General features: G+C 51.4%; 1 protein-coding gene across 5 annotated transcripts in view; it reads left to right on the top strand.

The window, feature by feature from the left end:
* The first annotated feature begins 2,649 nt into the window (after positions 1–2,649).
* LOC125955233 (ion transport peptide) overlaps positions 2,650–25,000 on the top strand; it is a 28,086-nt gene continuing 5,735 nt past the window's right edge. For 2 of the 5 annotated variants that reach the window (XR_007469087.1, XM_049686243.1), the window contains exon 1: positions 17,206–17,465. Coding sequence is in view for 1 of the 5 variants with exons in the window: in XM_049686243.1 (XP_049542200.1) it covers positions 17,415–17,465 (51 nt within the window). In the remaining 4 variants the exon portion in view is untranslated. Of the gene's footprint in view, positions 2,992–5,662; positions 5,886–7,619; positions 9,665–17,205; positions 17,466–25,000 lie in introns of those variants that run through there. The other 3 variants (XR_007469090.1, XR_007469089.1, XR_007469088.1) reach the window with 3 other exon arrangements.

The raw sequence follows: 25,000 nt of genomic DNA, 5'->3' as shown, positions 1-25,000 counted from the left end.
GGACCTGTTTATTCGAAGATGCTGCAGACGTCCGAGAAATGCTGAAAGTGGACGACGGCAGGACGCGACCGCTTGAGTTGTTTTTTTTTTTTTTTTTGAGAGAGCGCGGTTCGGAATCGAGACCCGATGTTAGACGTTGATGATGCCGGCTACTCCGGGTCACATTCGGCGTCACGGCGTGAGTTTCAGGTAACCGGCCGGCAACTACGACCACGTGAGCACTCCAGACAACTGGCGACCGGTTTCGTGCGGTTGGTGCGGTCCGTGCCGGGCAGACAACTTGGCACCTTCTCGGACGGAGTTTCGGACCTTCTCGATCGAAATCTCGTGCCCATAAATAGCGGCACGTCAAATCTGTATGCTAATCGAATGTTAATGAATGGTAGGTTAGGTTTTATCAATGATACCCCATTCACCTCACTCACTCTCTATCTCTCCTACTGTCTCACTCGTACTCGCCACGATGCGGTGTGTCGATCGCTTTTTTGCACCGATTCCACTGACCAGCCAGCAACGGGGGTCTTCTGCATCCAATGTCCGAAATGTGTTCCCACTAATGATCAAACGAGTGCGAACTGCGGCCACATCTCGCGAAGCGACACCACTGAACCGATACAAATACGTTTCCCCTTGAACCACCCCTCCACCCCTTCCCCACTTCCCCTCATAACCGATGGTTTTCAAAGATGCCTTCTGGGAAGATTCCACTCGTTGATTGCTTTTTATGAGTCATAAAAGTGATGGTTTTCATCTTGTTTTTATTTTTTGCCTTTTTGTTCGTATGTGAACGTGTATGTTACGCCAGTCACCCCGAAAGAGTGATTAAAATTCCTTTAATACACAGCGCAGACTTCGTGGCACCGATCGTGCCACGGGCGTGATCCGCGCCTCAACCTCTCCGACACTCGTGGGTTGTGTAAAAGCGGGCCAGTGAAAGGGGCAGTCGGAGGAAAGCGGTATATATTTCTCTTTTCTCAAACCCACAGCTTCCCGTTTGTTGAATTTGTTGGAGGTTTTTTTTTTATATTTAAATTATCCAGACGTAACAGTACAGTCTTACCCAGGGCGAGAGACGTAGCCGATCTGACGTCAGCCGGCGGACGGGCACACTATACTAGCTCCGGCTACACTAATTGGAATGCTCAAAGCCAGCGGGCTGTCGGGGCCATAAAATCGTATCCTTGAAGTCAAAATGCGTCCACTGCCCTGATGTATCCTGCTGCAACAATCGTTCCGTAGTTCGGGAACATCTCATTTCTGCAGACACTGTCAACAACGCAAAAGATCCTATTTTTGTTCCTTGTCTGTGTGTATTTGTGTGTCCTTGTTTCCCGGAAGAAAATTATTAGGTTATAAAACCATAATTGGCGGCATGCGTTGTACAACCTCCACTCAGTACTCAGTGGATGATCATTGCTGTTCTCCCGCGTGCCTTACCACCAGCAGGGATAATCATGCAAAGTCCCACATTGCTAACTCCCAGGATGCACGTGCTCACTGGAGTCACGTCAGACAGGAACCATAGGGAAGCTACAAATGTATAAAATTAAACTTAAATTGCGCTCGTACTATTCGATTGCTGATAGTGGATAATGATGCGAATGCCTGCTGTTGTGAGGTGGGGGTGGTTGCTGCTGCTGATAAACATACGGATGAATGGAAGCACATGCAGACCTCGTACCCTCGCAGCAGTTGGACACGTCTTGATGTGTGACGTGTGACACGCTTAACCCTATGATTCCGGGCTAATCAGCAAATCGGAACTAAGGATTGTTGTGTCCTGAAAATAGATGGCCGTGTTGATTTGTTTCATTTTTATTTTCATTTTTTTTTTCAGAAAGTTGAATGATCCGACACTTGTTTGCGATGCGTCTTTACGAGATATTTTATGACTATTACGTAGTTTTATTAAACCACCAAGCGCTTGTTCCTTAAAGTAGTTTCATAAACTTTGTTGTTTTACTGAAGGGCGAAAAATAGATTCGGTGAACCATTCTGGTCACCAGTTTTCAGTAATAAAACTTAATGAGTGTTCAAACATTTTTCGTGCCGTCGTTAAGCTTGTTCCATTCATCTTATCATCGAGGACGTAATTTATGGACTTTAACTTTACTCGTTAACTATTTGTGTACTTACATAGTTTCTTCTACCTTTAACTAACCCCTTGTGTGAGAGCATAAGAAAAGTGGTAGTGTCAATGTTGATTGAAATTCTGCAAAAGCTGCCAATGTTCTGCAAACAGTTGCTTCTCGATTCAAATTCATCCCCAACTCTTTCTTTAAGCCTTACGCTTGCCTCTTCGATAATGGTCACTCGCTCAGCATCTTTTCTTCGCTTTGCGCTTTCTCTCTCCGTCTCTCTCTTTCACTCTCTCGCTTTAGCTCTTTGCTTCTCTTCCTCTTTCTTTCTTTCATTCATTCTCAACTGCTCCACCAGAAACTTTGGCTATCAGACTCACTGGGACAGACTGAGTTTCTCTCTCTTTCTCTCGCTCTCGGTATTGTAGGACTTTCTGATCAAGTGAGGGATGCTGGGGGCGGCGGGGCGAATAGAGGGATGCGCGCGCGCGCCGTTATCCTCTATCGCCTATATAAATGGCCCCCTATATAATGGGGTCCTATATAATCGCCATCGCAAGTCACTCCTTGGCCCTAAGCGTGTTACAGTGTGTTTTTGCGAAAAGCCGCGTGCTCCGCTTCGTGATCTTTCAGCAAGGCTATCGCTTCTCAATCGTCCATTCGCTGTGAGCTTTCATTCCTCGAAGGTTCGTCTCCTGTTCGTCCGTTCGAACTGCTAAGACGCATTTCTAAAATCGAACCGATCGAATCGATAGATCGAATAGTGCCAGTTAAAGTGCATAATATTGCTGCATTTCTTGTCCTGCGAGAGTGCACCATAACTTCAAACCACACCTCGTCACCTGTAGCCATCGAGTCATCTACCCATCAGAGGATTAGAAACGATCTTCGATTTGGAATCGACGGCTTCAAGGTAAGTCGATTGCTGGGGGGAAGGAGAGTGATTTCGAAATGCAATCGATCACGTGATGTCCGATTTCCGATTTCGTGTGCGCGTTCTCATGTGTGGAAACGGCGATTTCTATCTGCTCTATGGGTGAAGCGAAACTCTAGCTCGGACCTTTTCTGCTCGTTTCACTCGATCCTATTAACGATCGAATGGTTAGGAGCCTCGCGAGCATATGATTAAAAGATTAATTAGCATAAGCACGATTGAGCGCGCGTGTGTGTGTGTCCGTGTGTATGTGTGTGTGTGTGCTTGATTTCCTTGAAAACATCGCGAATACGACATGACCCTGCCAACGGATGCAGGTATTAGATTCGCTATATAATCACTCTTATCCATCCATGAGGTGGTCTGTCTTTGCATCGTTGAAAGGAAAATGTGGACAAAACGTACCATTAGTTCGTCTATCAGAAATCATACGTGCTCAACACGTGTACACAAAATATTTGAATTCTGACATGAAATAGCTTATGCATTGCATCAGAACCGATCCTAATGCGTGTCCTTGTAGTCCTTTATATCATACCCAGTACTTTTTTGATTAATTGGTTCTTGATTACTATTTTGCAATCACAAACAGAATTTTGCTAAACTTCTTGTGTGCAAGTAGAGTTCGTTTAAGTGTTATCAAATCCATTGAAAACACATCAACGGAAGGCAATCGAGTGATCGGTTACCAGCAAACTGATGTGATAATTTCGATACGAAACATGTCAATGTCACGCAATCTTCGTCCGTAACCGGGAAGGCGCAAGGTTTGCGTAGCCGTTTCCTCATCCGGTGACAGCAATTGAATTGTAATTATTGTAGTGGAAATTTTTTACTTGTCTAACAGATAAGACAAGTCCACGGTTGACGAAGAAAATCGCTTGTTGCCGCTGACAGGCTTCACCGGTTGGAGCTGGCCATTGTGCACCCGGTTTCTTGGCGCCTTATCCGTATCCGCGTGCTCAAGGAACCTGTTGCCAGTTGACTGTGTGTGTGTGTGTCTCATTGTGCGGGTGCGACGCGCTAGAATAGAGCGATGGGCGCGTACTCAGGGCCCAATCCGAACCCTTCTCAGCGCGTTCGATGATGGGGCTAGTGTTCTGGTCGATGAGTGATGGGTGGTTGACGGCTAGACCGACCGCGGTATCCCTGTTACCGATTGTAATGTGATTCAAATGGATTATTGAAGCGTTATTGAGGTGGCTGATAAATCTTGGACGGGTTAGTAAGACGCATTGGCGACAAAGGACTGTCTCCCTTCCTCTGAGGAGGGAATATTCCTCTGTTGCCGTTACGTAGACCGCGGTTGTGAGCAAGGGTTCGATTAGGTCCGACGGAGTGGTATTTTACGTAAGGTGTGATACCATGGACGGTGGAAGCACGGACCTTGGACGTCGGTTTTCTCCTTGTTATGCTGCTATTGTTCTAATTTCTCACAAGGACCTCATCTATAAAACATGTATTAAAGTATGATTGCCTTTCGATGCTTCAATGCGTAACGAGTGGGACAGGCAACCCATTCCAATGGAGCCACCGCAGAACCATTGTGCAGCACGACATTTGGGTCGCACTGTTTCGCTACACAGCAGCGCACTTAATTCAATTACTCAATGAAGCGCGTTCTGTTCCCGTGTTTCACTCTGTCACTGTGTTTGTGATCAGATCCATTAGCACGTTGGAACGGAAGGCGTTTGCTTATGCAGACGGTCCGTCGTTCAGTCTGTTTCGTCCAAAATAAGCCATTTACTCGGCTGTCGGGCAGTATCAGACCTGTTCTAGACCACTGGGCGTGTGCTACGTGAGTTTTGCGCGACCTGTGTTTCCCATTTTGAAATATTAGTTTTCCGATTTCATAAAAGTCATACTAACGAGGTTGTGGACGTGGATTGGAAATCTAAAGTCACTTTCGCGACACACTCTTGTCTTGTCCGCTTTGTAGTGTTTGGTCATCCGAAAATCCGGAGCACTAGTGTGTTTAAGCAGCTTGGTACTCCCTTTCTGTCGCTAGGTATTGTGTTCGTTGAAGTTAATCAGTGCAGGCCGATCAGAGAGACGTAGGTAACGGTAGGCGCAGCTTGCAAAAGTGTCCCAAAAGTGGGCAAACGAACGAAACAGGGATCATCAGACCGACGATCACATCGTGAGGTGCTACGTGCGCTAGCGAGCGAGTTAGTGGTTGTGACCGTGTGGTGAAAGTATGGAAGCTCGCATCCGGTCGTCGAGGGAAATGGCGCTAGGTGGCCGGGAAGAAGATGCGTTCTATAAAACATAATTCTCGATCGACGATCACGACGACGACGACGACGGCGGCGGCGAGGTCAAACGTTTTAGCTCGTAAAGTACGCTGCTATCTACCAGCAGCCCTTTTGCCCCCGTTCTCGGTGATGGAATGCACGGGAAGGGTGCAGATTGACCGTAAATTGTTGTTCGATCCCAGTACGAGCACAACGGGCTACCTTCCGGTGAGGAAAAAGTTTAGCGTGATCTACTGTACCCTCGGATATCATCGAGTGGTGCCGGAACTTGAAAGAGAGACGCGAGAATCGCGGTGATACGGTGCCCGCAGGTTCCAGTAAGTGTTTGTCACGGCGAATTACATCCATTTCCGCCACTCGCGCGTGTTGGTCTGTGTTTTTCGTGATTCGTCGAGATTGCTGGTAGTGTGTAGTGGTGGAGTTGGAGCGTTTATGTGATCTTATCCGTTACCACACGGGATCGTCAAGCACACAGTCAAGAACCGAAACGAAAACAGATACGGACCGGTGTGGCAGGCTCGTCTTTGGGGAGAATCCTTCTTGCAACAGCGGCATTGGCTTCAAACTGTAGCCCAAGCACAATAGAGAAAACAGACTGCTTCTATAAACTATTTAAAAGTGAGTATTCCAGAATAATTCAATACTTCTACGTTCAAGAATTTAGTAAATTCAATCGAATAGCTTTTTCTATCGTCGTCATGCCGCGGGGTAGAGGACACGTGTTGTAACGGAGGTGTCCTACTTGGATAAGTATTTTTCTTATTTACGTCACCAATCTGACACGTGGATTCTTTTCCGAGTAGTAGGCTAGAGCGACGATTTCAAGCTGACGCAGGCTTCAAATTAGGCAAAGAAAATGTTTCCATTTTGATGATGTATAGAGAGCTCTATTCGCGGTACGTGCACTGCCCGCATCCCGCTCTTCTTGAAGCTGTTAGATCCAAGCTCCAAGAGCAGAATATCAAAAAATAGTATAACATTCCAATCGATTCTGAGAATAAAATATGTCTAACGGGTTCTCCCCTCAAGATGTCATGCAATATGATTTACTAACGATAATTTTCCGTTGAATGCTGTTCGACTCCCACGATTGTTGCAGTCTAATCATCTAATGTGAAGGTGATTAACTCAATCCAGGGTATTGCATTACAGCTAAACGTTTAGTGACTCAGCATGTTATTCTCCATTTGGATTAATTCCTTTGGGATAACCGAGTGTACTTGTCGGTTAAATGGATTTTTTTAACTAAAAAGTAGATCGTCAGATCGTCGCTAGAACTGGCTACTTCGTACCTTCTCCTAGCGAGGTGATTGTAAACTCCTCTGGGCTTGACGATTGCGCCTGCCAACCGAAACAGACGCACGATTAAGGCTCAAGTACTGCCAGCTATCTTACACATAACCCTGCAGTACGGGGAAACCCCTCAGCAACAAGCGATACTATCGGCTAGTGATTGCTACTTGCACTGGTGCTGGGGGAACATTGCCGTTGCTAATTGCAACAGACTGCAACAAGAGTTCAAATTGATCATTATCATTAATTAGACTGAGAGTGTGGGTATCTGTTTGTGTGTATAAACGGTAGCTAGATTGTTCTGGCGCACCTGCTGCCGTACGGATCGCACGACCATGGGAGAAGGCCGCTCGGTAAACTCGATCTCGGATGATGGAATAATCGAGCGGCATTACGTGAGGTACCGTGGCAGCGCCAGCGATCTGCTCTTAGAAAGTGGGAATCGATCGAGTGCTGGCGCTGGCGGCGGAAAAACACCAAACTCACCGCGGACGAAGGTTGATGATTCACGGACATTCGCTGTCGAACAAGTCCGATGCATAAATTAAGCAAAAGTATGTCATTGCATGCATGCCTAGTTTCGCGTCACTTCCGGTCGCGCCAGCGCCCATTCCTGTCTATCCTGTGGGAGGAAAATTTTCCGAGTTATCGCGAGCCCACAACGAGTGTCCCGTACGGAGCGGACTCATCGGATCGGTTACTCATTGCACTTGGGTGGCGCATTCATGGGTTACTCAGAGGCCGATCAGAGGCGGCGATGACATCGCTTTCGCATGCTGCGATGCACCGTGTCGATGCATCTCGCTCCGTTTCTCTGTAGTGGTGATCATCTCGATCGGCAGATCGGTAAGAGAATAGAAAGCAGAGAGAAATGCATATTTCCCCTTTCGTCGGCCACACGGGGGCCCCGGGACGGTTTATGTTGTGGTCGTTTCGCAGGTGTCGTGTGCCGTTTGCTGCACGTATGCGTGCGCGGATCTGTGGCAGCGGCTGCCGCTGCGGTTGCTGCTCCTGGTCCATCAGTTTGCTCTCGTCGTGGCACACAATCCGTCAGTGTGCAGTTCGCGATACGTGATTGGGTACGAGCATAGCAATAACGGTGATGTTCTGGTGTAGCGCGGTCTTCGCATCTCTTCAGCATCAATCGATTTGTCACGATGTGCAGCAATCCGTTCCTAAAAGCCAGCCCCGTCCGGTGACAACCAGCTCGAACTCGAGCTTATTGGCCGGATAATTGTGCGGGTGCACACTTGGTCACGATGCAGTTGCAGCAGCAGCAGCAGCAGCAGCAACAGCAGCGACCCGAACAACCCTTCTCAGCAGCGCCAGAAATGCACCCGGAGCATTTGTGAGGGTAGCAAAAGAGGAGAGTTAGCATCGGCAGAGTTGATCGGCAGAGCTTGAACGAGAGAGAGAGATAGGGTGCGTAAAGAGAGCGCGTCAACGAGAGCCGCGAGAAACGTGTCGCCGAGGTATCTTCTCTCGGGCCAGCATCGGTCCTCGGCATTTTCGAAACAGAAGTCTAGCACAGCAGAAGCTGATGATCAAAGCAGGAACCGCGGCCGCGAAAGCCAACAAGTTATAAGAGCAGAGCAGAGTGTTTTGCGTTCGTATTGTTCGTGTTGTATTCGTGTATATCTCTCAAGTGCATCTACGCGGAGCGGAGCAGAGTGTGTAACCCTACTGCCTGCCTTCCCCTCCCCTCACACAGCTCTTTTCGGAAGCCGCACGCACCGCAGTCTGGCGGCACCTGTCCCTCGTGTGTCCGTAGTGCAAACAAACCGAAACCACAACAGTTCAACAACGCAAAGCTGGTGACCAGCAACAACAGCAATAGCAGTGAGCGTGTGCCGTTGTCATCTCAACACACCAAGACCCCAGCGAAGCGCTCGCGAACGCGCGATCTCAGGCAGCAGGTTGCCGATCCTCACGCCAAGCGATTGCAACGCCAGAGATCATTCCCGCAGGAGGAGGAATCCCTGCGTGCACGCGAGAGAGAGAAAGAGAGAGACAGAGCGAGCGAGTGAGATAGAAAGAGACAGGAAGCATTGAGTGGATTGGGATCGTTTTTTTTTTTTTGGTTTTGGTTTTTGCCGCCGGCAAAGCATCAGCAGCAGCAGCAACAGCAACAGCAACATACCCCACTTAAAAGACGGTTCCACACCCAGGAGCAGACGCCAGAGAGCGCCTAGCAGTATCCGAGGAATTGCGTCTCGATCGCCGGTCGATTCATTGTCGTCGTCTTTGGTGTGTTTTTTGGCGTGTTTTTTTTTTGTGAGTTTTCCATTTCAACCACCCCTTGATCACGCGTTTCCGCTTGTCCTCGCGTTTGCGGCCCAGACGAAGAGTAAATAAATATCGTAATCCCGACGGAAGAACGGATCGCGAACGGGACAAACAGGAGGAAAACAGGGAATCGAACGGACTGACCGCGTGTGTGCGTCCGTCTCTAACCTTCTACAAAGTGCAAAAATCGCGCGCGCGCGCGCGCCTGACTCTTCTGGCGCCCCGTGTTTCATCCCGCATTGCGGTTATTTGCTGGCTGCATTGATCCTCTCCCCCCCCCCCCCCCCCGCCAAGTACGGAGTGCGTGCTGCAAACTGGTTCTCTGTTTACACTCCAGAGCCATTCATCGCTGATAGCAGGCAGGCAGACAGGCAGACAGGCAGGCAGACTTGGAGGCAAGAGCGTTAAATATTGCTCCCATAACAAACCGTTAACGACTACGTTCCAAAGAGGCCAGCCGGCCAGAGAGTCACCGCACCAGCAGCGCGTCGTCGTGTGGTTTCGGTGTTTGAAGTTGCGTGCACGGTTGAATTCGAGGGCCCCATCAGGATTTGCAAAGAAGTTGCAAATAGAGAGGAGTCCCGTCCAGTGTAGTGTACCATTAAGATCCGTGTCGTGCGTCGCGGTGCGTGTTGAATACGTGCGTGCATGTAGTGTAAAAACCGTTTGACAATCAATCGTTCGTTCTGGAATCGCCAAACCGATTGGCCAACTTAAAAGGAAAGGATCGTCAGCACCGTGGATTGAACCGAAGATTGCTCATACATGTTGGTGTGAGAACCACGTGATAATTCTACAAAAAAAAAAACAATAGAAAGGTAAAGGAGGCTGTGACCGATCGTTTATGTGGCCAATAATTTCATCATCTTTATTTTGACGTACATTAAAACTTTTATATAACATGGGGTTTACTGGTTCAAATGGCGACACTATACTCTATCTCTCTAGAAGTCGGAAATGTTTCGTGATTCGCATATTCGCGAGATTTGCGCGATAAAACGCGAGACCGTGTTTCAACGCTATACCCCCGTTTTTTTCCCCGCACGACGAGTGCCGCGTGATGGCGAGTAGTAGCGGCGAGTGCAGCTCATTTCCGCTTCTTCCGAATCCGCTCGCGATCCCCGCGCACGGCACCCGCCTGCAGATTGAAGTGCGGGAGTGCGCGGGAATGGGATCACGCTGTGTCCCACGGATTCGCGCGCGCACATGTACACAGCGTACGATCCATGTGTGACGACGATGGTTGCGAATCATTGACCGTCCCTCGTCGTCGTCGTCATCGTCGTCGTCGTCGTCGTCGTCGTCGTTGTCGTCGTCGCAAACCGCATCCCGCTATCGTCTGTGGCGCGATCAACGATGCCGGTTTGCGATGACAGTTATTAGACGAAAGGTGGGACGGCGACGGTGCGTTTATTTCCGTATACCACACCACACACGCCCATCCACCCACCCACCGCGATGTGAGCGATCTTTAATTACCGCCGGTGATCGTAGGGATTCCCCACAGCAACGAAAGGGAACCGCTGGGTGGACCGCTGGCTCTGTCACTGGCATCTGTGTCTGTCTCCGTCGATCCGTCGGTCGCATTGGCCTGGATGAACCGCATGAAATAAGCGGGTCTGTGGGGTGGTGGTGCTTCCTTCTTTTGCGCCGACACCGACAACAAGCGGATGCGTATGTGACACACTGAATGCCTGTGTGTGAATGTGTGAATTTTACTTTTACTTTTGCATGAGCACCACGAGCACCAACCATCGTACCAGCAGCAGCAGCAGCAGCAGCCTCACCATCACATCACGACTACTGAGCAAGTCCTCGCGATATATTCGAGATTAGTCCACACCATTGCAGCCAGTTCACGCGCCACTGCGCCACCCATCGACGACCGGGTCAGCGCAAACGCACCATACGCGGGTCCACTACTGCATCGAACGAACGAACGATCGCGCGGCATGCTGCGCCAGTTGAGTGAGCATCGGAGCGGCCGCGGTCACAGAGGGTGTCGCTCAAATCGTGTCGATCTGACGTAACACCATGAGCCCACTTTCATCAAATCCGCGGTGCACACAGGGCCAGCCAGCCAGCCAGCCAGCCAGCCAGCCAGCCAGCCAGCCCTTGCAGCCTGTGGTCCGGTCTGTGCTGCACACACTGCTGCACTTCAAAACGATGCGGTGCGCGCATGCCGACGATCGTTGATCGCGTTGGCTGTTGCTGCTACTGCTGCTACTGCTGCTGACCAGACCTGATCGTCGGCAAACATCATCATCATCATCATCAGCATGTGTCGTCGTCTCAGGCTGATGCTGACGATAACGCTCTCCGACTTGAGGAGCGGGGTATCAATGTGACAATTTGACACACACACACACACACACCGGCAACTAAGGCTGAGTGATCCGATTATACCGGTTTTCGGAAGCATACGATCATCGCATATGCTGCTTTGGTACGCCTTTGGTAGTGGTGACGTTGGCGATCATTAGCGAGAGCCGTTTTCTTCGTCGTCGTCTTCTTCTATGTTTTCGGAAGGTCAGAATGTGTCTGTTTTGCTACTGTTGTTTGTTCGCCGTTGTCGTTGTGTGTCTCTACTGCTGCTGCTGCTGGTTCCCTCTGCACGTAAGAAAAGAGGAGCACGTCTGCCCGCACGGTTGCTGTCCTTTGACGACCATTAGCTGAACTTATCGGGTGCTAAAATGGTTAACCTCGATTGGGAACAACCAACCGGCCAGCATGGTGCCAGCATCATAAGTACCAGCACCAGTAGCAGTGGCAGTAGCGGTAGAAGGGATACTCGCGACGACCACGACGACCACGACCGCGACGACGTCGAGGGCTTCAAATTCGCGCAACTTACGCGCGCGCTTACGTCACACACCTTGAAACCGCTAGGATCCAGTTTCCTTGAGCGCACAACGGCGTTTACATGCTGTTTCAATTACCCGCCAACCCACCACCGGTCTCTACCCGGCAGCCAAAGCAGTGGAGCGGCAAAGAACAGGCAGCGATCGCCGAGCCAGCTCGAGTGATCTGTCGAGAACGATTAGTTGCAGTAGCAGCCGATTCCGCTTTGAAGCTGCAAGGGGATGTAGGTTGGTGGTCCGTGCGGTGAGCGTAGCGCAGAGGGGCGGGGAGGATGCTAAACGATTAGCCTCACCTCACCCGCACCCCGCGATCGTCTTCCGTACGAGCGCGAATCCACACCAAAGGCCAGATCGACTGAAGTGATAATCGAGGACCGAGGACCTCAACTGCCGTTGCTGCCAATGATGCAGAACATTCACACACCCGCCCTCCGACCCTCACGCCCCTAAGGCGCTGGTAACCGGCTTGGCCACCAGTCAGACCAGCTACCGGCCAGCGATCCGTACAGCCGAGCCGTGTCTAGAGTCTCCATTAGTTGGTGTTAGACTTCTTGGCGACTCCTCGCTCGCAACCTAGCGACGGTCGCAGTAGATCGTGACCGCGTTGCACCAGGTCTGCCGACACGCCGTCAAGTCTACCATCGTCATCATCATCGTTGTCGTCGTCGTCGTCGTTGTAGTGGCGCATCGTGACGACGATGCCCTGTATGCATGCGCTGTGTATTGCTGGTTGCTGGGAGTTTCGGTTTTAACAGGTTGCTACTGCTCTGCACACGCAGGGCCATATCATATCTGGGTATCCAATGTCACTGGTATCGAGACGGAAGGACGGGAGGGGTTTTCATGCTCGACTACGAATGCACACTCAACTCCGGGTGCCGGTGACTCAATCAGTGCTTCCAAATGAAGTCAGAAGGCTTGTCAACTGATATGGTAATTTGAATTTGAAAGCCCAGCGCATTGCAGCGAGAAGTTTGGTGGAGAAAATGTGAAACTGAAGGACAAATCATGGACACCGGCGTGGCATAGATTGCTGCATTCGTGTCGTAATGTTGTTGGTCGAATTTGCTACTGAAATGAAGTTGAGAATTGGATCAATGAAGACGCTCGCCAATCGAGGAGCAGTGTAGGAATCTGCTTTAGGTGGATAAGTGACTAAATAAGTAAGTCCTTGAATTTAAACCTCATCCGCTCGCCTCGCCAGCATTAGAAAGAGATTCCTCTTCCTAGCAAATCGCGAATATTCGTTTTTGCGTCGTTGGATACTGTTTTGACCCAAAAAAAAAACAGAAAGACCAAAGAACTCGTTCCTCGGGACCGGGGTTTAATCGGGCTTCTCGTCGCCGCCAGACTTTTCCATGGAAGTGGTTGGAAGCGTCTAAAGTTGTGTCCCACCGGCTACCAAGAAAAGAACTCGGGTGCTGCCGCTGTGACAGGCCTTGAATGACAGATGCGGACGGGCGGTGTACCCGCAAAAGATTGGTCGGCACTACAGCATCACGCGGGTAATAATTAGCGAGAGACACAACAAGGCATCACAGAAGGACCTACAAGCCCCACGCCCTGGCGGAATTGTGGAACCAAAAATATCTTTTGGCCAATGGTTTGTTTTCGCCTTTTTTCCTCCACCGTGGGCGTATCTTGGCCTGGCCGGCTTGTCAGGAACGTTATGCTTCTGCACATCTCGCGAATCCCCGCGGTTTCTGTTGCTGGTGTGTCGCTGACGACAGCGATCGTGGCGGCGGCTTTCGCTTCTGGAGAACCCGCCGAGCATTGTCAAGCGCCTCTGCGTTCCTCTGCGTTAAGAATGTACCGCATACATACAGAGGGCGAGTGTCGCCTGCCTGCCCATCCATGAGCACGGGACCCCATGGTATGTGACCTGATATTGGCAACAGCCCGTCAAGCAAGGCACAAGGCGATCTTGACTCGGTGGGGACGGTTTATGCTGCGTGCCAACCGACTTGTCACTTGGAAGATCGAGGACAGCCAATGGCGACTGTGATGACGACGACGACGACGACGACGACGACGACATTGCGGCTCGTCGTTTGTTGTTTGATGTTCCTCCGCCCGGCACTCGCAGTCAAATTCCAACGAATTCCTGACCGGCGCCAGCATAAGATTCCCTGACCGTTGTGTCGTTGCCCCGCTCCCCTCCCTCCCCCTCGCGCTAGACAGGAACAAGCGAAAGGAGAGCTACGGATTGGCGCCAAATTGATGCGTGGAAGCGATGGCTGCTGCAAGGTCACACCGTCGCCAAACACGTGTCGCCGATGGTGGCGACATTTTTGTTGTTGTTAAACTTTGGGTTCAAGAAAGTGAAAATGAAAGAGCACGTGAAGGGCGCCCTGGCTGCGTGTGTGTTTGTCCGGGCGCCTTCCTCCGTCATTCAGCTTATCGGCAAGCAACACACCAACCACCAATGCTGGACGTGGCTGTGCGGTTCTCCTTCTGTGGTTCTCTCCAGCGCCTCGTGCTTGGAAACGATAGTGGCTAGTTAGTGAGGTTTGTTATCGTCGCAGCCGGGTCGGGCCGGGATTGGCGCGGTCGCGGAAACTATCTGACGCAGCTCGGTTGACACGTTTCTCGCACGCTCACACCGTGTGACGTCGTTTTTACTACTCGACACACTCAATGAACTCTACCCTCTGCCCTGGAGCGGTAGGTGTTTTGAGATTAGAATGAAGGAAGGTATGTTTGGTCTCACGCTATCATCGATGGCACGTGCAGACACACGATTCGTTTCGCTGCTCGCAGCCCGCTTTTATGCAACTCAGTGCGTGCGTCTGTGTGTCCTTTGGAATGGTTTGGTATTTCCGATCACGATCAAGATGCTAACGAGCAAAGTGGAGCTGTAATTGAGTCACACATTGTGGGACTCTGACGTAGAAGGTCCACGAGCGAGTCCGCCATCATGTCCCATGATGCCGATGTGTTGTACATAAACCCGAACACATGGAACACAATTCTCTATCGCTTTCCAATGCATCGTAGTCGGCGTTGTGTTGGCCGCTCACTTCTGCACTTGTTTTCGCTGCAAAAACCCTCCCCTGAAGCAGGCGAAAAGCAGTCCCTGTGCCACGCAACGAAGGGAGAAAGATATGTTGTTGGTGGCCTCCTCCGGTTGCTACAATCTGGTGCAGATCTCCTGAATCTCCTCATGAAGAGATCGGCACCGATGGCGATGCGGGGTACGGTGCGGTGTGCGCACTTTAATCAACACTTTGACATTTAAATTGTCCGCATTCCTGTGGAGCGGACTCCGAAATTTAAATACAATGGACATGCCGGTGCGCTTGGACTTTCCAGCCAGTGCGGCGCTGCCCGACGTCGTCGTTGTCGTGCCCATTTTCGTGGAAAGTCCGCGCCCCACACCCGGGACGCCCCGGCGTCGAGCGTCGTCATCCAAGAAAACGTACTTAAGTATTCCACTCCACGGTATGGCTGGCCTGGCCTGGCCCGGCCCGGCCCGGTCCGTATGGATGGAAGAGCGGGAGGGAGGCAAGTATGCGCAACAGCGCAACTGGCGCAGCATCGTGGCACCGAGGCACAACAACACTGGCACTCTGGTCTGGCAGGCGGCGGACTGCCTTTGTGGAACGCATTCCTGTGTGTGCACTGGCCTCGCTGGTGTTCGCTTGCTCTGGCAATGGCGATCGTGTCGCTGACGACGACGACGACGTCACGTTATGAAATGCCACTCTCTCGAAAGGGGTGTGTCAAGCGGCGTTTCAACTGTCGTTGACACCATCCAACTGCTGCTGCTGCTGCTGCACCTCTAGAGCACCGGTGCGTACATACGTACGTTGCTAGTGCACATTGCAGAACGCGCGTATGTGGCTGCAGTAGTTGCACATACCTTCTACTCCTAGAGTAGAGTTCTACGCCCCCCGTGATGAAGCACCCTTGAGAGAAGAAAGAGAGAGAGAGAGAGAGCGGGTCGTCGATGGCCGTTGACAGAAGGAGGAACGATCACCCGGAGTGGTGGTGGTCGTGGAGGTGCCTGGCATGAACGAATGATAAAAGGTATATAATTATAAATAATTGATTTATTTATCCTCTCTCTGAGCTGGTTCCGTGGGTGTAGGAGGGGTGGTAGAAGGAGGAAGGTGCGTGATGCTGGTGGTGGGCTGATGTGGATGAGGGGTTCGTTGCTTCTGAGCTACGCCGTTGACGATCTCGCTACCGACCGGGGCAACAGGATCGGTCCCAGGAACAGGCCGCTGCCCCCTTGGCTCCCTGTTTCCAGAACTATCTTGCACCAAAGTTCATCTTCGCAGTCGCCACCACTATCGTCATCATCACCATCGAGTGTAGTTCGTTCGGTTCAAGACACTGAAGGAAAGGAGTGTAATCGCGATGTCGTGCTCTTCGTCATCGTGATTAGTACCAATCGTTGACGCGTGTTTTCCCCCGTTCCTAGAGGAAGTGGTTGATGATGGATGCGTTCCCCTTCTTCGGAACGAGATTCCCGTGTAAACCACCGTCGGCACACGAGAGATGATCCGCAAAGGAACACCGGATTGGCAGGAGCGGCGTATCATTGTCGTAATTGTGTATTGTTGGAAGGAGAGCTATTTATAGATGCAGAAGATAAGGCAGGAAATGCAGGAAAGAGAAGAAGGAGTCATTCTGCCCGGTTGCATGCTGCGAACGATCACCAGCTAAACAATGCAGCCATTTCGAACGTCATGACTCACCGTCATGGGTGGGATTTTTCCTCTGAAAACTGATCTTCAGCGCCAATCATATCCTTGGCTCGCTTTCTTGGGAGGAGTGACTGTTTAGCATTCCGCTAGTTCCAGTGAGGAACGGGGAAGAGAGTCTTATTTTGGAGCGTCTGATCTCATCTGGGTCCATTCCGAAAACTGCAACGCGCAATATGTTGATCGGTCCAGGCAAACGAGCAAACATGAACGAGCTCCCAGCAAACAATTACTCATTAGACCTAGCTAGAGCTAGCGCTAGAGCGAGAGAGAGAATAAGCAGAGATTGTTTATTAGAATGGAAGCTCGTGGCAATTTTTGGGCCAACAAGTGTGTCAGAATTGGGCAGCTTGGAATGTTGGTTGCATTGCAAATGCCGGGCACGTGATGTACCGCAATGACGTGCTGCGCCTGCAATGACGCGACGCCATTCAGCGTAATCTCGCACGGTGAGTAAGAATGAATGATCCTCTGCCCTCCTCACGGACTCTGGGAACTACGAGCTTACGAGCCCGCTATAGCGTCCAAATGTCTACGAAACAGCCGGCGTTGGCGTCGTATCGATAGCGTAGAACACACGTAGGCAACAGTGAACCGAGCAAGTTGCCGCCACCAACTTGCACCATCTCACCACGCACCCATACACCTTTGCGAGCGAGCGCACACGCGCACACCACATGAGGGCGCGCACAGCCGGTGAGGAGAGGGGGGAGGAGGGCCCTGACAACGATCGGTATTAAGATCATCGACTAATCGGACCGATTGGTTAGTACTGTCCGGGACGGGCAATCGAACGCAACACGCGACAAATACTGGCGGCAGCACCTTGTAGTCTCCTCGTGCGTATGTGTGTGTGTGTGTATGTGAGTGTGTGTTTCTATACGATCACGATCTGACGGTTCCGAAAGGGTTCCGATACCGATTCGAACGACCAAGAATAGTGATAGCAGTGCAGAGGAGGGCGATCGCGCGATCAACGCTCAACTTATTATCAGAGGATGAAGCAAAAAGGGGAAAGAAGAGTCACCATGATGATCCCTCAGCTCAGAGTAAGTGAACCCCCCGTGTTTCGATCGATTGCTGTTCGAAATCGTCTCAGGTGATCGTCACCGACAACCGACGCCTTCAACGTCTTACTCCAACCGCTGAACAAGGATCGCTCATCGTGCCCGCGATTTTAACGATTCAAATGGCGACGGAGCTCCGCGCGAAAAAAGGGAAAAAGCGAACGCGCGATCCGCGATAACGGACGCGGACGGAATGCTGATGAAATGAGCGCGCAGCTGTCGTGTGGCGGGCGGGCGAGCGGGCGGCAAAATAAATCTCTCTGATGGCCGACGTCCAACAGCAGCAGCGTGCGATCCGCGGAGACAGTGCGGTGCCGTTCTCGAGCTCGCGCTTGAGTCTCGCGGTTACGCGGTGCTGGTTGCGGTGCCCCTGTGTAGTACCTGCGCGAACGGGGACCACGAGGGTGGCGATCAAACGAACGATTTGGATGTCTTGTGTCTTGTGCGTGTGCCTTGCATTGGAACGAAGAGCATTCCAACGGAGCATCTACAGCGGTGTATTTACATATTTGTTTGGCCGCGGTCGACCGACCGGCCGGCTAGCCGGTACACAACTTCTTCTTCAACAACCCCCCCACCCCGGGGACCGCAGAGCTAAACCAAACACAAGCCCCTTCCGCTGACCCACCCACCGCCTTTTTGGGGCGATAACCACAAACCTCTTCTGGTTTCAGGGCGCGTGGTGTACCGCAAAGCCAAAAAGACATTGTAGTTTGGTGTATTTTGGTTTCATGTTGCCTGCCAGCCTGCCAGCCTGCCTGCCCGGTGGTACCATACTGTCTGTCGAGATCGGTTGCTAGTTGCTGCCGCTGTCCGCTGGCCTTCCCTTTCATGATCGCAATCACAGTCGTCACAGACCGCGGTCGCGCGAGATCGTTACAAATCCGGTTTCGGGTTTGTTGGGCGCGTGACTGTCGTCGTCGCGCTTGGAACGAGGGGCTTTCCGTTCCACCTACACGCTGAGCTGAGCGTGATCGGATTTCTGGACGGATTTTTTCCTTTCTGGATCACCCACGGAGCCCCGGTGACTAAAGGCAAACGGAATGAATTATTCTAATCAGGTATCTTTCCGCCGATAAACCGGAACGACGATTGAAGCAAAATTTACAAAATCGCGTCATCCTTCCACCCGACGGTGGGCGGGGTGGACCGGTTGGTCACACCAGACGGCCCCTTGTGGCCCTAGCCCCCGGTTATCTCGATGAATAACTCGCTAATCGTTTTATTATCATCCAACCGTTACCGTTTAACGATCAAAACAACTAATAACGATTAGCGGCCGCAGTTAATCAGTCTCCCGATCCCGATTCCGATTCCCTCCCGTCCTACTACTAATGGGCTGTGTCATTAGAAGAAAAAAAAAGACCGGAGACGATGATGAGGGCGGTACAAATCACCAGCGGACCGCGGGATCTTATTACGTAGTGTGCTTCTAATTCCGATGGAATTCCATTCGTTCCACAAACACCCGCCAACCGCAACAACCCCAAGTGAGCCTGTTAGTGAGTGAGAACCAGAGCAGATTACATTTCTCTCCGTCCCCGTTCACCATCTCCTCCCCGCTCCTTGGCATCCAATTGAACGGAAGCGTTCGCGATCGTTTGCTGCTCGATCACTCCATAAACAAACATGTGATGGCCAAGTATTTACCGAAACGCTATAAACAAATTCTCGTTTGGCTCCACGGAACTCCGCATTAAGTAAAGAGAGGGCGCACCGAGAGTGACCGGTGGGGGTGAATATGAGTGTAAGTGTGTCGGGATGGGCGCAGGATTTGCGGGAGGCGGGACGGGAAGTAAGCACTAAATCGCTCAATCGCATCAGCGCAAAGCCGCAACGACGATCAGGGCCAACGAGTCAATATTTTGCACAAGACAACAAGTAATGGCACAATGGAATGGCCGCGCGGCCACGATGCTTAGGGCGCGGGCATATGGACCGGCCCATCGCACGTGCTGCGCAAACACGACGATCGACGATCGAGACGCGCGAGAGTCGCCGCAGAGCGAGGCTAATCAGTAATTAATTGCTCAAGTCCCGCTCAACCACTGTCTGGTCTGGGGTTTAGTATCCGGTGGCACACCCACAGATGAGCCTGATTGATTGATGGTTTATCAATTGTATCGCGCTCGGCTCCCGGCACGTCGTTGGCCGGGTTCCGGTATCGTTTGTTTTTTCTATTATTACCCGCATGACCCGAGTGAGAGAAAGAGAGCGGCGCGATCATCTTCGCGATCGCACCGGTGATCGGTGGTGTTAGACAGGTCGTAAAGACATTATTAGAATAGCTGCTGGTCGGTCGGTTATTTATGGCCGCCCAGAGATAGAAAGGGGCAGCGGGCGTAAACAAATGAGGCCTATTAATAGGTTTTGATGGAGACGATCGGCCATCGTCGTTTCACGGCCCGCAGGGACACCCCCCCCCCCCCCCCCCGGGACCGTCTGGCACGCACCGCACCATACCAGAGAGGGGCGCAAGTGTATCGATCGGGTGTTTCCGCGGTGAAGGTGGCAGTTAGTCAGTCAGTCAGTCAATCAATCGGTGATTGGCAGGTGTTGATGGACCGTGAGAATCGCACCCGGTTCTCGGGTGATCGTCGGCGTCGTTGACGGTTCGGTATGGCTGACAGGAACTTGACAGCAGGATTGCTGCTCCTACACAACGCCGAAAGATCATGAGCCCAAGCCTACACGTGTATGTCGAACCGCATTTTGCGGTTTCGGAATTCAGACTCCTTTTTCGGCCACATTCTGTGCTGTTATTAAATGGATCACATTTCGGCGTGATCGCGGGGCGGGGATTGATTGAATGTGTACATACTTCGTGTCACTGTCTCCCGGAGCGTTCATCCGGTGGCAAGGCGAGCGACAAATGAGAGCACCGCTCTGCCAATGTGCCTACTATCACTAATTGATGACATCATAGTGAGATGATCAAGCGCTGGCTGGCAATACCGGGGGTATATCGGTCAAAACGATTGGCTTCGCCGATGGAATGCATGTGCTATCGCTCTCTCACACACACTCTCTCTCTCTCTCTCTCGCTCACTTTGTGTCTTTTGAACTCTTTCGGTTCATTTAATTCCTCGCGATGATGATGACACTTGCTTGACATTCTCGAAAGGAAAAGAAGGAGGAGGAGAAGGAGAAGGAGAAGGAGAAGGGCCATCGAAACGCCATCAACCTCCATAAATCACAATCTTCGATCGAGTCAGCCTGTTCGCGCACGCTGTGTGGGGCTCTAGGAGGCGCATTCCGATTTAGAAACGACAACATATCGCCCCGCTGATAGGAGTGCGTCAGGACAGGACACCACAGATTGCTGGCGCATCGCCTGCCTCGCCTTTTATCTCTCGCGGCGAATCGCGGGCCCGGTATTGATGTTCTAATCGACTTCAATTGGCATCGATTCTGCCGGCAGAGAGCATCGCCATCGGCCCATCGGCCATCGCTTACTACTGCTCCTGCTTTCCATGTACAATCAGGTGACGCGACGTCAAGCGACTGGCGTGTGGCGTGTGATTCGCTCGCTCGGAATCAATCAATATAGTTAAAGCTGAAGCATCAATTTGAGGCGGCATATTGAGGCGACGGTGGCGGCGGCGGCGGCGGCGGCGGCGAAACGCACATTGCAGTGTCCGCTGGCTTCGGTAGTCTTTCTTCTGTCATTCGCTGCGACATCGTAGCAGCAACCCCGTTACGGGGGCTACCACCACCAAGGTCCAAGGTGTAGAATTGCAGTGTCTAGCAGCGCATAATTTACAAGGGACGCAATAAAGGATGGGGGGAAAGAGTGCTACAGAAGGGAGGTCTTTGCTAAAAATAAATCCAGCCACTAAGCATTATTCCAAATAAAATGCTAAGAAAGGAGAGCTAGCTTATTGAGGGACGTTCCGTAGGATGGTGAGGATGATACCCGCGGATTCCAGCACCGCATGAGCTCTCTCACGCGCGTCACCCCTGGCGGTTGTCGTTCGATCAATTTTATAGCAAAATAATTGGTTTCCAATTACATAAAAGAAAACGAAACGAAACGAAACGAAACCAACCGAACCGAACATGGAGCAGCATGGCTTCTGGACTGCTCGCCTTCGCCGCTTGAACTCTGCCTCTACTGTTGGGCCTTTTCTCTTCGTTGCTTCTCTGGTGGTTCCTGGTGGTCCATTTGTCGTGTAGTAGAGTGTGATAACGGCTGCTTCGCTGTTGACACTCTTTACGGCTTAATTGCCAAAGGTATTAGACAGACTGCTGCGGACTGCTGGTAGCACCCCACGGTGCTGCTCATCTCCGAACGAGAGGATATGGAATTCATTTCTCTTAACGACCACACTTGGCGCTCGAATGGCGCGTCGCGTCGGGCGTAGAAGAGCATTAGATAAGGGAGCAGAGCGTTAGAAATGTGTCTTTCCTAACGCTAATCGCTATCTCCCTGCTGGTAGATCTATTTCCCCCCGCCCGGGGCCTTAGTAACTGTTTTGCTACTGTTTCTAGCGGCCAGGGCGGTTGGTGTCAGCTGCATCTGCCTACACAACACCTGCAACCATAGGCCTGCTCCAGCGGCTTCTAGAACGCAGTTCCGGCGTGCTAAAAATAGCTACCCTTAGCCGGAGGGCAAGTAAAGAAGGAGAGGGCACGCAAAAGGTATAAGAGATGAAGGTGCAATAGCTAGAACTTTAGCAAACTGAGACAACTGCTCACTGCAAGGCGATATTCACTTGATGGTGAATCGTGTTGTGGTGGGGACTCAGTCTTAATAGCTTCGTTACTCTTAATGGCTTGTGTATATACTGCTTACTGGTGTCGAGAAAGTGAGATTTTCCGTCCTTCGCCCCCTCCCCTTCTTGGGGTTGCCGGTATTGCGCCGGTTATTTGAATTCTGCGAACAGATCCGCCCGAACTGAAGATATCTGTTCTCGAGATCGAGATACGATCAACCTTGAGGTGTGTGTATCGACAGGGTCCGGTCAATGGTTATGTTGCACGGGTGAAAACGCATTTTCTGTTCGCTGGTGGCTGCAATCTCGCCGCCTTCACCCTCACCGCGATGCACTACGCCGCAAGTGGGGCCGACCGTGCGCATGCCGCAATGGCACTCCACTTTCTCGCTCGCTCTCTCTCTCTCTTTCGAGCGCTTCTCGTTTCCCTCTGTCGCTCTCCCGCTCTTGCACGACACTGTTTGTTGCCAGTGATTTGTGTTTTGTTTAGTATGGCCAGCGAGGAACCGGTATTCCATATTTCCTTTCGAGAACAAGAGCGACCGCGTGCCGCGGCCTGCGTGTTGGGTGGGTTTTTGCAAAAACCGATCCGACTGAAGGTTGCAGGTTCTTGCTTATTACCTTGCAGCAGCAGCAGCAGCAGCAGCAGCCCTCCTGCATGCGTGCTTCGCAGGATGGACCGCACCACCACGAATAACAGTAGCAGATGTTTATTTATAGTAAAAACCAGATCGGAAGGATCAAGGGCCATGACATGCTTCATAAAGAGTGGGCTGTGTCAGGCTCTGTCGGTCCGGCAGTGCGCAGAACGGACGCGTCTAACATCCGCTATGCTCACACCCGGTGGCTCCAGTTGTGGTTGATGAGCGAATCCAATTCATCGTTAGCGCCATCGTTATTAAACCACTCAAACCTACATGCGCCATCGATGATCCAAAGGGGAAAAAACGAATCATTTTGTTAGACCACAAAACGCCAAACGGTGGGAAATAGTCTAGTGTTTCTGGAAACCCCCTCCAAACCCATCGTCACCACCTGGTGTGTTGCTTTAAGCAATGGAGCTGGAGACGAAGGGACCGGAGACGGGGGAGAAGTCTCGAGACTAACAACACCTTAGCATGCGATCGTGCGATCGGTCGTACATTACACTGCTTTTCCCCTGGCCGTCGTCGTCATCATCATCTCCCCACCAATTGACGTCAATTCTCATCCGGCCCCGGCCCCGGCCCCCGGAACCGAGCTCTGCTGTGAAGGCTGTTGCTGGTGTTGCTGGTGCTGCTGGGGCGACCACCTGATGATGCGATGCTGCGATCACAAGCAGCAGCAACAACAACAACAACAGCAGTCCCGGAGTCACTATAAATAGTAGCATCCCAAGAGGAGGGGGCTATTACAAATTGCGATTCCCGGCGATCAAGATCATGAACACCATTCTGCGAATAAATGACGGCTGGCTGGCTGGCTGTTGCCCTTGCTTCCCTGGCTTTCATCGATCGTCGATTGTTTGTTGCGTTTGCTGCTGCTGCTTCATTCATAACACCTTCGTCGACTTGCTGGCTAGATTGTTTTGTCAAAGGAACGCGCAGACCGATGATCATGTTTTGCATTCTCGAATGCTGCGCAATGCCGTGCACAAGTTTGAAGATCAGGGCTCTGTCTTAATAGGCCCGCTCTTCTCACAGGGAAGCACCTTGACGTAGCTCGAAATTGCGCTGCCCATAGAGTCCGTCCATATTTTCGCACGCGTTTGGTTCACTAACCTACCGAAAAGCCAACTTCGTCTGTCAAGGGCGTCCTCGAGCACGATCGCACACTCACGCAACATCAAACTCTGAACATATGGAAGTGGAGAAGGGGGGAGGGGGTAGATGTTCCTCGTGTTCCACCACCGCCGGGGCCCCGGAAGTGTCTCTGCAAGGGGCCGGGTTTACCGCCCAGGACGCTTAACGGTACCGCCGGCGAGCGAAGGAACGGTGTGATTAATGACCGATCGTGTTTATTTATTACCGTGCGATGCGTGTGTGTCGCAGGAGTCCCCACGACCAGTGACCGAGTGTCGGCAACCGAGCGAATGATCAAACGATATGTGTATGCGTTCTACGCGCACTCCTCCGTGTCACGTTTGCGTAGGTTTTCGGGTGTTGTCTGAGAAGATTAAGTGATTAAGATTACCATCACCAGTAAGCTCCCCCGTTAAGACCGGTTGCGGCGCTCTGTTATACGATGTTCGGTTTCGGTTTCGGAAGTGTTTATGAATGACTTGATCTTCAGACAATCATCAACAGAAGAGTCCTATGCTCGTTCGATTTTTTGAAACCCTGCTGCAAAAGTAGCAGAACATAAGATCAAGAAATGGAGCCGATTCTCCGTGTGTGTGTGTGTGTGTGTGGGGCATCAGCGTGCGGTCTACGAGTGTGTGATCACTCTTGTGAAAGCATGTGCTGGGTTTGGTATGAATGAACAGTTGAAAATCAACGGAAAAGTTCTGTACCCTCAACTGTATCCCTGGAGTGCATTACTGTTCAGCTCAATCGACACTCAGATGGAGAATTCCTACATAATTTTTGCGACTTTTTCGCTTTTTCTCTCGCTCCCCCCCCGCCATTGCTGTCTCTCGCGAATCTTCATTGTCCGTGGCTCCTATCTTCGGTGTCACGTTGGAGTGGAGTGACATTTAAATTTCGATTTTATAATCGCTTCCCATGAACCACCGGGTGGTTCCATAAAATACGACATCCTAGTGGTGGTCCCAGAAGAGAGGGACCCGGGTTGAATCGGGGATCGTTACCGGGGAGTGATTGA

The sequence above is a fragment of the Anopheles darlingi genome, chromosome 3 (genome assembly GCF_943734745.1).
Source record: "Anopheles darlingi chromosome 3, idAnoDarlMG_H_01, whole genome shotgun sequence".
NCBI lineage: Eukaryota > Metazoa > Arthropoda > Insecta > Diptera > Culicidae > Anopheles > Anopheles darlingi.
The sequence above is the reverse complement of the archived record's forward strand: the minus strand, read 5'-3'. Positions and strand labels throughout refer to the sequence as shown.